The sequence below is a fragment of the Cenococcum geophilum genome, assembly GCF_001692895.1.
Source record: "Cenococcum geophilum 1.58 unplaced genomic scaffold K441scaffold_68, whole genome shotgun sequence".
Classification (NCBI taxonomy): domain Eukaryota; kingdom Fungi; phylum Ascomycota; class Dothideomycetes; order Gloniales; family Gloniaceae; genus Cenococcum; species Cenococcum geophilum.
Window position 1 is genome coordinate 487,386 of NW_027137626.1, and position 12,725 is coordinate 500,110.

A 12,725-nucleotide genomic window follows, 5' to 3' on the forward strand; every position below is an offset into this window, starting at 1 on the left:
CCACACCCTCCTATGCACACTCCGTATTTTGTCCTGCTAATGCCCGATGGAATGAAAAGCGATAACATCAAATCTGAATCTGAATCAGATTCCCGCCAATATGCCTACGCCGCCCGATGGTCATATTCGTGCATGAAGAAAAAAATTCTCCCGGATCAGAAAAAGAACCTAACGCCGACGCTATGCCCTTCGTAAAAGTGAAACCCTCCAAGGTTAAAAACGCCTCTCGAAGAAACGCCTCACAATGAATAGAGATTTAGGATTCCAAAGTCCTAACACCCAAGTCTACTCCTAAACTTTTGTAGTTGCTCCATTTACTTGTCCATTCGCCTTTGGACTACTCTCGTTCTTCGCGCCAGTCTCTTGTGCGACCAGCTTGTTGTACATTGATTCCATTTGTTCTGCAGTCCTCTTCACAGTCCAATATCTCTTGACCACAAATTCCCTAGACATGGTTAGTTAATTCAAACTCCAAAGGCTCTCGACCGAAGGCCTTGAAACTTACCATAACCGACTTTCCAGGCTGGGCTGATCTCGAACCTCGGCGCGGATGAAGTTACCAACAGCTATAAGTGATGATTTAAGAACTTTCGTACGAGTTGTTTCAGGGTATGATTTCCAGTTCTTGAGGCGTTCGAGCTGGTCACGGACTGGCCTCATTTTCTTCTCCGCGTATTCATCGCGGTGTAAGTTCTGGGCGCCATTCGAGGTCAAATCAACACTGCGGTTATGGTGTTGATGAGAAAGCTCCTCGGATTTAGTATGCTTAGCCTTGTCGCCCTCACCACTAACCTTACGTCGAAGCTCTGGTGTAGCATTCCTATCGGACTGTGAAATGCGGCGGTCAACGCTAGAACGATGATCACCACGGTGGTGGTCTGGGAGTCGATGTCGATGGTCTAGTGCACCATGCTCATTCTGCCTATTCTCGCCACGACTTTCAGTGTGACGATTCTCACTGTTGCTGTGGGCGCGCATGCGCGGTCTTTCAGAATCTCGTGCTGCTTTGCGCATGCTGTTGCTTGGCGCTGGGCTGGCTGAGACGCTCGTCGATTTGTCAGGGCGACGACTCCCACTGAGCGACTTCTTATTGTTGCGGTGGTGATTTTCAATAAGCTTCTTAGCGTTCGGGTTGGTTCCAGCTTTTTCCTTAAGCACGGTCAAAAGGTAATTAGCCCTCCTCACAAGATGCACTGCTCCTGGTGACTTCGCGTTCTTATCTTCTCCTTTACTGCGCTCTTCCTTCTTGTCAACGCGATGTTCCTCCAGGAAGAATTTATCGCCCATGCCGAGCTCTGCATCGTCCCGAATTGCTACCCAGGCACCATACCCATGCCTTGCAATGCCAACACATAGCATACCATCCTCTCGTGCGCCCCAAGAACATGTGTAGTGAGCCGGCTTAGTTGCGTCAGGAACACGGAAGTTTTTCCAGTCCGCCGCGGCTTCGGTAACTTCTTTAACCATGCGCATTTCAACAGGTCTCTCCACGAGAGTCTCAGCATTCAGACGCTTAACACCCTCGTAGTCGAATAGAATTGCCTTCTTGTCTTTCTTAGTTAGGGCTTTGTTCGACTCTTTCTCCATTGTTTCCAGCCTTGTTTGTTCTTCCTTGAGCAACTTCTGACTCATTGAAACCACTTTATTAAGTGTAGCTTTTAACAAATCGATGTCGCGGCCAACAAGCTTAGCATCTCGAATCATCTCCTCTCCGCGCTCCTCTATCGAGCCATACCTTTCGTAAGCCCTGATGAGATTCCGAATCTCCTTAACATTCAACGGCCGTTTGGGGTCATTGTCAGTACTGGAGTCATCGCCAGAACCACTTCCATCAGCCGCTGCTTCCCGAGCTGCTTCCCGAGCTCTCTTTTTGGCAGCTCTCTGCTCGCGGTCGCCTGAAGATGGGGCTTTGCGCTTCCTTGGAGCACTCTCTTCAACAAGTTTGCGGGTCTCTTCTTCCTCTTTCTTCTTCTGAACTTCCGCCTTGATGACTTCGAGCTCGTCCTTTGGAATTATGTCATCCCACTCAAGGTCAATTTTCACATCCGTATATTCAAATGTCTTCAAGAACTCCTCGCCACCATCGGAGGTGAGCCCAGGGGCTTGCTCTGTCTTGTGTTCCTCAGCGTTCTCAAGTACGGCATCGATGTCAAGTTCTTCGAGTTTCTTTTGATTACCAGATTGCTCAAACATTTTCTGTCCACGGCGTTTCAAAATCCGGTTGATTTCATCAGCAGATGTGGGTTCGCCAGCAATGTCTTTAGCCCGAGCTATTTTGTCAGAAAACTCCTTCGTTTCTTTGTCAGTGACGCCACGATGGATGGTGATGAATTCGAGCATTAACTTGTTGCGAGCACGCTCAAGAATTTCTTCTTCCACGGTATCCTTGGATACTAGCCTATAGATACTAACAGGATTTTTCTGGCCAATTCGATGAGCTCGAGCCATTGCCTGAAGGTCGGCTTGGGGGTTCCAATCAGAGTCGAAGAGGACGACAGTATCAGCAGTCATGAGGTTGATGCCTAGACCACCAGCTCGGGTCGACAAGAGGAAACAAAAGTCATTGCTATCGGGAGCGTTGAAGTGATCAATTGCCATCTTTCGATCACCAGAAGTAACGGTGCCATCCAACCTCTGGAAGGCATAATTGCGTAATCGAAGATAGTCTGTCAAAATATTAAGCATCTGCACCATCTGGCTGAAGATCAAGACGCGGTGGTTATCCCTTTTTAGCTTTGTCAGAAGTCGATCGAGTAGCATCATCTTGCCGCTGGTTGTGATGAGAGCCTTCAGGGTATCCTCTTTTGTAGCATCCTCTTTCAAGATTTTTGCTTCAGCATTTGGGAAGATAAGCGGGTGGTTACTGGCCTTCTTCAATTCCATCATGATGTTTAGGAGGGATTGCTTTGGTCCTTTTGCGCCCTCATTAAGAGCTTCATAGTTCCTAGTAAGGATATTTTTGTAATACTCGAGTTGAATGTCAGATAATTCAACTCGAAGAATCTTTTCCGTTTTCGGGGGAAGGTCATTCTCGACTTTCTCCTTGGTGCGACGGATCATATAAGGCTTAATAGCAGCACTAAGCTCAGCGATCTTCTGGCTCGCAGTCTCGGATTGCAGGTCAATGTTCTCGTCGAGATTCACCTTGCCTGGCATAAGGAAGTCCATGAGAGCAGAGAGTTCTCCAAGGGTATTTTGGATAGGCGTACCCGTTATGAAGAGGCGGCTCGGTGCTTTGAACTCAGAGAGTTTGTTGTAAAGTTGTGAGTCCCGGTTCTTCAGCCGGTGAGCTTCGTCCACGGCCATGAATTGCCACTTGAGCTGTGAAAGAAACTGCCAGTCTGCAAGTACGAACTCGTAAGTTGTAAGCAGCACGTTAAACTTGACCTTCCTGATGTTGCCATCTACCAAGAGTTCGTATTCTTGAATGATCTTGCGAGCTTCCTCTTTACCGGTGTACGCAACGTAGTTGATGTCTGGTGTCCAATTATTGAATGTGTCAGCCCATGCAGGCAAAGTCGATAATGGTACAACAACAATAAATGGGCCTTCTTGACGCCTGTCGTGCCGAAGCCAATTCATGAAGGCAACAGTCTGAACAGTCTTGCCAAGCCCCATCTCGTCGGCCAGGATGACATTGTTCCCTTTCCACCAGTTGTGTGCAAGAAAGTTGACTCCATGCAATTGGAATGAACGAAGCTCGCCAAACTTGATGTATGATGGTTGTTCCTTTAAGGTGACGAAGTTTCTGCGAGTCGCAGGATTAGCCTCTTTGCTATCGGAATATGGCAATCTGGAGGATCGGTCAAGGTAGCGATCGATTTCGGATTGAGCTAGACTGCTGACTAGAGTGGTACTTTCCCAAGTGCAACAATCGTAGGGCAATGCTTTCCCTATTGCATGTTAGATTCTGCCTCAAAAAGTGACAGCACAACGACTAAACGTACATTTCACGTAGTATTCCGTTTCTTCATCTCCTTGGCGAGTACCGATCACTCGTTCGACTTGCTGGAAGTCAAGAATGGCTTCTCGGACTTTCTCTCGGTCAATTTTATATTTGTCGTAGTCATCAGGATCATCCTTCTGATGCACCTTGAAATGCATCTCCTCTATGATAATCTTGCGGAAGTAGTTCTCTAACTTCCTAAAACCGCGGCATGCCGATACAGTCTCAAACTCTTCCCAGGTTGCATGGTAATGTGCTTTGCCTTGCCATTTGATCTGAAAATTGAGGTTAGGCTGAGAGCCAGTATACAATAGGATGGTTGCAAACTTACAAAGTAGTCGAAGTTTTTTTTGTGTGGATTTTTAGGATCCAGCTCTAGACTCGTCATTAGCATTTGACCGACTAGTCATACGTGTTCACTTACCAGTACCCTCTTTTGGACGATGGTCGAGAACGATGTCAATAGCTGGTGAGTTATCTTCAGCAGCTGTACCCCAGTAATTTGGTGTCGTCAACTCCGATTCTTCGTCATCAAACATATCTTCATCATCCTCATTGTAATTGGCAACAGGTCTGTTACGCCTTGTGGAGAAGCGGACTTCTGCTCGCGAGGGAGGTAATAAGCCGGCCGCTACCTGCAGTTGGCGCTGCCTCTGCTTCTTTGTGGGAACGTTTCTCCGAGCACCAACATAAGTGTCGGAATCAGAGTCCGATTCGGCAGTGGATGCGAGAGTTGGAGTGGGTTGGTGAGAAGCTACAAGAAATTCAAGTCAGAAACACAGAGGGCACTTCGGGCTCAGGAGGTGAGTGCGCAATACCCTTTCTTGAGGTTGAAGTCTTCTGTCTCTTACGAGGCGCCTCGGAGGCAGAATCGTCATCATCGTCATCAGTGCTCTCGACCTGTCAATTCACATGAGCACTATTTGGAAACATATGAACTGGGATACTCACGATTCGGCGGTTAGGTCGAGCACGGCCCTGGGATGATGTTAATGGATGCTTCATGGAAGATGTTGATGGGACGTACGCTTCTCCGCAGACCATATAGCTCGGGGTTTTGGGTTATGTATTCATCATCCTCCACGCTGGCTTTCCGCTTCGATGGTCTCCGTGAGTCCTGCGACGTTGAACTACACGCCCGGCCGGTATTCAATTGAGCCGGCGGAGGAGTTTCAGAGTCGTAGTCGCCATCAGCTTCTCCTTCAGCATCCTCATCTCCAGAAGATTCCGAGGTCACTCCATCTGCCATCTCTACATCATATGATTTCCCCTGGGAGTCTTCATCGGAGGATGGGTCCCCGGCGATAGGGTCCTTGATGTCAGAGAGTTCGCTATCACTCCGGGATGACATATCATCTATGTTTGTCACATTGAGCGCGAGAGGCGACGAATGGCCATTCGTGAGTGGAAAGGAGGTAGTAGGATTCGGAGGAGAGGGCATCAGGATGGACCCGGCTAGATCAACTCACGGTCAGCTTGATAGCTCAAGAACGGTACGGCTGAGAGAATTCAGAGTAGGTGTAATGTGAATGGCGAGGCTCGGCGACCCAATATCATCAGAAGGCGACAATAAATAAGGAGACAACTTTGAATAAACAGGGTCCGACCGTAAAATCGAGTGTCTGATGACTTGGAGATGGAAGACATGAATAGACACCGTGGCGGTCAATGGCCGGCCCGCGGCCTGAAATGGGCAGTATCATGTCAAAACCAACGTGAAGATACAGGAAGTAACAGGTACATGCAGATATCGGCTAGCATTCGATGCTCTGTCGTGATATATGATGAAGATGATAGACTTCGCCGAGCGGCAGAGCAGCGCCAGCCGGGGAAGTTTGACGCAGCAATAAGAGCAAAATGGGAAAAAATAGACAGTGCACTCACAGTCCATGGCTCAGATACCCTCGGATGGGGAGACAGAGGCTTGGTTTCGTGGTTGTGGTGGGTGGTATTGTGAGACTGGTGGGTGGAAGATGGTACGGGTAGAAGAGCGGCTGCGAACTGGGGCTTTGCACTTTGCCGTCTGTGAGGAGCGGAGCGCCAAGCCCGCTTAGTTAGCCAAGTTCGAAATTCCAGTCATGAATGAAAGCCAGAGCGCTTTCACCGGACATACCACGCATACGACACATACCAACCGACTCACCCTTTTGCCCAGTGATCTTCTCAAGGCCGCCTTGGAGGATCACTGCTATTTGGTATTGCAGTCAGCAAAAAAAGCCACCCTCGACCGAAGACCATCTACCTACAATACCCCACTTCCTTTTGCCCCACACAAGACTATTACGTCGACAACATTACAATGGCGGACAGGTTGACTCGGTATGCCCTAGAACACAGAACACAGGAGGTTCTCATTAACTGATATCCGCTCAAAATAGCATTGCGATAGTCAACAGCGACAAGGTGCGCCAGACTCCCCACTACTACCCCTCCAACAATACAGAAATTTGACCAGAGCTGATACAATGAGGTTATAAATAGTGCAAACCTAAGGTGCGTCGCTACAAAAACTATTCATGAGCTGTGCCTAACAGTTAGACAGAAATGTAGGCAAGAGTGTAAGAAATCTTGTCCCGTCGTGCGTACCGGAAAGCTCTGCATCGAGGTCACCCCCGAGTCTAAGATTGCATTCATCTCCGAGCGGCTTTGTATTGGATGCGGTATCTGTCCAAAGAAGTGCCCGTTCGATGCCATCAACATTATCAATCTGCCCACCAATCTAGAGACCCAGGTCACCCATCGATACTCTGCGAACAGCTTCAAGCTACACAGGCTGCCGACGCCACGACCTGGCCAAGTTCTGGGATTGGTAGGAACAAACGGCATTGGCAAGAGCACAGCCTTGAAGATTCTTAGTGGAAAGTTAAAGCCCAATTTGGGAAGATATGACAATCCACCAGATTGGGAGGAGATTCTTAAATACTTCCGGGGTTCAGAACTACAAAGTGGGTAATAGAACTGGAAAATTTGTCGATAACATATACTGAAGCTTCACAGACTATTTTACAAAGGTGCTTGAAGATAATCTCAAGGCCGTTGTCAAGCCCCAATACGTCGATCAGATCCCGAAGGCTGTGAAAGGACCAGACAAGACTGTTGGTACTCTCATCAAAGGACGTTCCCAGATGGAAAATTTGGAGGAGATCCTTGACGTCCTAGGTAAGATGTCCTTCTTCATTGCTGATGAGCGCATGCTAATTAGCCTGCAGAATTAAATCAAGTCCTTGAGCGAGATATCACACTCCTCTCTGGTGGAGAGTTGCAGAGGTTTGCCATTGGCACGGTCTGCGTGCAAAAAGCGGATGTGTAAGAACTACCGAAATATTTCTATGCAGAAAACGACTGATCTGTATCTAGCTACATGTTTGATGAGCCCTCATCTTTCCTCGACGTCAAACAACGTCTCAATGCTGGTAAAATAATTCGCAGCTTGCTCCGGCCTAACGACTATGTGATTGTGGTTGAGCACGACTTGTCAGTTCTCGATTACCTTTCCGACTTTATTTGCGTACTTTACGGCAAGCCAGCCGTATACGGTGTCGTTACGTTACCTTCGTCTGTCAGAGAAGGTATCAACATCTTCCTTGACGGCAACATCCCAACCGAAAATCTCAGATTCCGCGAAGAATCCCTGCAATTCCGCATTGGTGAAGCTGGAGAGGAGTTCATGGTCGACAAGTCACGTGGATACAGTTACCCTAAGATGGAAAAGACCTTGGGCAGTTTCCATCTTAAGGTTGAAGCTGGCCAGTTTACCGACTCCGAAATAATCGTCATGATGGGCGAGAACGGTACTGGCAAGACTACCTTTTGCAAAATGCTTGCAGGTGCAGAGAAGCCTGATGGCACCAAGAAGATTCCAGCAATGAACATTAGCATGAAGCCCCAGAAAATCACACCAAGATTTCAAGGCACGGTCCGACAGCTGTTCTTCAAAAAGATCAAGGCTGCTTTCTTGAGCCCACAGTTCCAAACGGATGTTTACAAGCCCCTCAAGATGGACGACTTCATCGACCAGGAAGTGCAGAATCTCTCCGGTGGAGAATTGCAGCGTGTTGCCATCGTCCTGGCACTCGGCATACCCGCCGATATCTACTTGATTGACGAACCCAGCGCCTACCTCGACTCCGAGCAGCGTATTGTTGCAGCTAGAGTAATCAAGCGTTTCATCATGCACGCTAAGAAGACTGCCTTCATCGTCGAGCACGACTTCATCATGGCCACGTATCTCGCAGATCGAGTCATCGTATTCGATGGGCAACCCGCCGTGGATGCTAAAGCTAACTCTCCAGAGAGCCTGCTCACGGGCTGCAACAAGTTTCTCAAAAACTTGGACGTCACCTTCCGCCGCGACCCGAACTCGTACCGACCGCGCATCAATAAGTTCCACTCGCAGCTAGACCAGGAGCAGAAGTTGTCAGGCAACTACGTAAGTGAAGACTACTCACTTCATTATCCCTCCGCCCATCTGTTGTGTGATTGGGACTAACATCAGGCAGTTCTTCCTGGAAGACGAGAGTTGAAAAGGGCATCCTAAAGCATAACCAGCCCCCACCACAGGGGGTTCCGTTGGATAAAGGCGTTCTAAGTGCATCTGGCGGAAACGAAAAGGGCAGCATTTGCATTCAGCGGAGTTCAGGTGGCCCGCCCGATGAAGAGGGCGGGTCTGGCGAGGATGATGACGAGGATGACTCATACTGAGGATAGTGACTAGCCTCCTGTGCCATCTCTATATTAGCCAGCCGCGGCTGATGCCTAACCGGTTAACTCAGGTAGAACGTACGGGTCAAGTTAGGGAGTCGCTATCAAACGCTTGCGATGTTACGGTTCACAATTATAGCTGATGCTCTGGATTAAGTGGCACTCTTGAATTTTTGGTTCTAAAAGTACTACGCATGCCCAAGTTATCCTAGCTAGAGTAGAAGTTGAATTTGAATAGTTGAGATGTGGTTTATCTTGGCAATTATAATGGAGTCAATTGGGTGCATCATCGAACGTGAACATACCGCAATATTGAAGGTTAAAGGTACCCCTTCAGTCGCTGATGTGCTGTTCAGTGGGAGGCTAGTCCTCCTCAATCTCTCCTTCTTCACTACCAGACCGAAGACCGGGGTCCTCTTTTGGTTCCGGAACAGGCTGTGCTGGTGTCCTAGATCTATGTCGTCGAGGGGAAAAGGTGTGCTCACGTGAAGTTCTCTCTCTACGTGCCCTCTGCCAAAGACGTGTTAGTGATCAATTGGAAGTAAGAGGAAGGAGACAAACCTTGCTATCCCTTCTGCTCGCGGGACTCTCCCCCTCGCTATCTCTTCGTCGCCTCATACTACCTGGGCGGCTCTCGCCATAGTCCAATTCGCTACCTTTGTCACGTGGATCCGCACGACTAACATACGATCTCTCCCGCTCTGCTTCACGCTCCCTGCGTTCGCGATCATAATGGCTCAAACTGACCTGTCTAGATCCCCTGTCCCTTTCAAACCTATCTCTATCATCCCTCTCCCTGTCTCTGCGGTATGGCGGAGAAAGGCCTGTGCTACTCCCGGTCTTGCGATACTGCCTTTCTCGATCGGCCTGTGCCTTCTTGCGGTCCGCCTCGTATGCGTCAGGCTCTGGTGAGCGAGTTCGCGTACGATGGCGTCGATGAGAGTCAGCATGACCGTTGCGATAATCTCGATCACGCTCGCGGTCCCTAGGTCTATCCCGCTCACGCTCACGATCACGGTGATCACGCCTGCTGCGGTCACGTTCTTGATCTTCTTCTTTCTCCTTCAAGCGACGCATGAACTTATCAAACGCAGAGCGGCGCAAGTCATCCGAGTCAAGAGCACAATATTCCTCAAGCTTCTCTACGCGAGGACGTACCTGCTCCCATGTATCTCCTACCGCAACTGGTGGCTCAAGGTGCTTAATCTTAGATCGGAGATTGTCGACTGCGCGACGCTGGTGGCGTTCTGCGTGGTGTTTGTCCTCTTCGTTACGCTTCAGGACTTTGTCGCGGAGACGTTCAAAGATTATTGACATATCATCGCGGTCAATGTTTGCTGTACGGCGATCAGCGTGCATCACAGACAGGAAGTCTTCGAAAGTAGTTTTTGTTGTGATTTCGTAGCGTTTGTCCTATTAGAAAATTAGCATGTATGGCCTCAGCTATGGCAATGGACAGACTGACATCTAAAACATCCAGAACTTCACCCCGCTTGCCGCGAAGGGCGCGTTCTTCTTCTTCGACGGTGTCCCAGAAAAGATCCAGTGGTGTTGATCCCGATTGACCCAGCATTGCAACATACCGAGGGTCATCCTCAATCAGCGGATGAATGTCCATCCATTTCGTACCAGCTTTGATCTTGCCAGCTGATTTAAGATCGTTCAACAGGGTGAGGAACTGATCCCTATTCTGTCTTTCGCGCCTAGCTTTGAGGTGTTTCTGTTTCTGGCGAGTGTCGTTAAAGCTACGTTCAAGTGACTTGATATGATTCTCAAAAGCTTTGAGGATGTCTAACTTGGTAAGAGATTTGAACTTCTCATCACCTGAAAACCGTTCATTTGATTGTATGATTTCCTGTGCTTTTGACCACCGTGTATATGGCTCAAGATCAAGAGCGTTAAGAATCGAAATAAGTTCATCCATGGCTGCCTTTCGATTTGTTGTCTCATTCTCAGTATGGGTTTTCTTCAGTTCAATAATGTACTCTTCAAAGAGCTGTCTTCTCTCATCGTCAGTTTTCGCAGACCGAAAGATCGTCTCCTTCTCGATGATCGGCCGAGCCGTCTTCCAGCGTGTATAGTGTTTGATCTCTGGGTGTGATCTCAGCATTGAAGCGAAGTCAGAACGGAGTTTTGAGAGCCTCTCCTTTTCCTTGTCCTTTTCCTGCGCTCGTACTTCAACCACAAATTTCTCGAATGCGGCTTTTCGATCTTTCGGGTCTTTCAAAGCCCGATATTGCGAGTCTTTAACCGCTGCGCGCACAGTCTGCTCCCACGTCCATTCCGGTTGAACACCAACGCGCTTCAGAAGCTTCATGAAAGCCGCTTCGGCTTCTTCAAATGAAGAGTATTCAGGATCTGTTTGTGAATTTGCTGGAAGTGCATTTCGCGCATTATCCCCACCTCCATACCCAATTTGTCGATCACCACCTACCCGTTCAGGAAGGCTGTACTCATCTCGGTCACGATCGCGCTCGCGATCTCTAGGTTGGCTATACTGTGACAGGCTGGACGTGCCGCCTGCAACAAATGTCTGCGTCCTGTCTATGTGTCAGTGAAGTAAAGAAAGCAGACTGAAAGTGATCTTACTGCGCCGGGGGTCTCTGGGGCGGTTGATTTTGAGCTAGTGCTTTCTGGAAGACATCTGGCATTTCCCACGTAGTCACATTCGTTTCTGAATTGTGCCAATATTTCCTTCCACCCGTCGCGGTGAATTCTTTCCATGGCGAGTTCAGAAGTGCTCGCTATGTATCGGTCAGCCCGGTTTATAAAAGACGCACACTGAGTCGTTAAAAATCACCTCCGCTTCACTCATCAAAGCCTCGGGCTTCGTCCATTGAGTCGCCTTGGTCTGAGTATTAAAGTAGTAGACACGTCCATCAACATGGCGGGCCTCCTGCCACACGACCGGGTTGGGTGGAAGCCCGTTCATACTGACACATTCAAAACTTATAATGCTCGGGCACTGCTAAGTTTGGGGTTTTAAAAGAAGTTGGCTTTAGTATGTGGCTAGGAGATTCACTTGCCGGGCGCTGTCGCGTTGATGGCTTGCATGTTACCTCAGCAAGGTCAGACCGTAGAATCAATTAGCGGACATACGTATATCCGCAAGCGGATATCGCTAACCTTTTTTGTCAAAAAGTTGATTCTGAGAGACTTTCCTAGACTTTATTAATGCTACCCACGTAAAGCCTAGGGCTGCATATAGGCTTAAAAGAATCGCAAGAAGTAGCTCTATAATTAATTAATTTTAAGGCCTTATATATATACTCGTTGCAACGTTATAGGTATTTCTATAATCCTTAAGAACGGATTTTTTTTTGGCGAAAATAATCTTAAATTTGGGTAGTCGTGGGCTAATTTAGACCTAATATTCATAAAATATCGGGTTACCTCTCTAATTAATGAAATTTTAGTAGTATTTTAATCCGTCGTGGTTGAGCGATTCGTTACTTTGTATAGGGAAAATCGTAGATATTGTCGGAGTGCGTAATAAACCTTGCGAAAGTGCCCCAGACGTGATTCCGGTGGTGCAGACCGATTGAAAATCCGCACCAACGGAATTTACCTCAGAAGCTCAGACCAAGAAATCGATTGCGGATATAGGAATATCCGAGCTGTCCGCTAAGCTGATTTAGGACGTCAATCGTTTTCTTGGTCTGAGGGACTTTAGCGAGATTTGTAGAAAACCTAAACATCGTTTATATAAGAAGACCTTATTAACTTTAACGAAATTAATCTACCCTCCCACAATATCTGTCGATATAAAAATTACACTAAATTATAGAGAAAAGCCTACTCTATAAGTTATGAGATCTTTAGCTCCTTATACGCGCGCGATGTTAAGAGGAATTCGTCGCCGTAGAGGCCCCAATTCTACTACTGAGCCGCTTAGTAAACACCAACGCTGAACGCTTACGCCCACGCCGCCAGCCCTCTGCGTAGAGCTGTGGAGCTTTGCGAGAGCTCTGCGGAACGAAGCTTAAGGGGAGACCTGCACGGAGCTCTGCACGGAGCCCTGCACGGAGCTCTACCAAAGCTCTGCACGAAGCTCTGCTCGAAGCTCCGCTCGAAGCTC

The 12,725-nt window shown here is 48.2% G+C and overlaps 4 protein-coding genes across 4 annotated transcripts; 1 reads left to right on the forward strand and 3 right to left on the reverse strand.

Annotated features, from left to right (window-relative positions):
• Positions 1 to 291: 291 nt before the first annotated feature.
• K441DRAFT_588909 (chromo domain-containing protein 1) lies at positions 292 to 5,387 on the reverse strand (the record flags this gene model as incomplete). The annotated part of the gene is made up of 8 exons (XM_067644733.1): positions 292 to 445; positions 506 to 3,893; positions 3,948 to 4,221; positions 4,278 to 4,321; positions 4,371 to 4,700; positions 4,765 to 4,846; positions 4,898 to 4,924; positions 4,974 to 5,387. 8 exons carry the CDS (start codon positions 5,385 to 5,387, stop codon positions 292 to 294), a joined length of 4,713 nt encoding a protein of 1,570 aa, XP_067497919.1.
• Positions 5,388 to 6,460: 1,073 nt separating this feature from the next.
• Positions 6,461 to 6,646, reverse strand: K441DRAFT_588706 (uncharacterized protein; the record flags this gene model as incomplete). The annotated part of the gene is made up of 1 exon (XM_067644723.1): positions 6,461 to 6,646. One exon carries the CDS (start codon positions 6,644 to 6,646, stop codon positions 6,461 to 6,463), a length of 186 nt encoding a protein of 61 aa, XP_067497920.1.
• Positions 6,647 to 7,132: 486 nt separating this feature from the next.
• On the forward strand, positions 7,133 to 8,856 carry K441DRAFT_312987 (P-loop containing nucleoside triphosphate hydrolase protein). The gene has a single exon (XM_067641114.1). It carries the CDS (start codon positions 7,308 to 7,310, stop codon positions 8,433 to 8,435), a length of 1,128 nt encoding a protein of 375 aa, XP_067497921.1. The 5' UTR covers positions 7,133 to 7,307; the 3' UTR covers positions 8,436 to 8,856.
• A 154-nt stretch (positions 8,857 to 9,010) lies between these two features.
• K441DRAFT_588945 (uncharacterized protein) lies at positions 9,011 to 11,579 on the reverse strand (the record flags this gene model as incomplete). The annotated part of the gene is made up of 5 exons (XM_067644736.1): positions 9,011 to 9,157; positions 9,209 to 10,060; positions 10,113 to 11,187; positions 11,237 to 11,391; positions 11,448 to 11,579. 5 exons carry the CDS (start codon positions 11,577 to 11,579, stop codon positions 9,011 to 9,013), a joined length of 2,361 nt encoding a protein of 786 aa, XP_067497922.1.
• Positions 11,580 to 12,725: the final 1,146 nt, after the last annotated feature.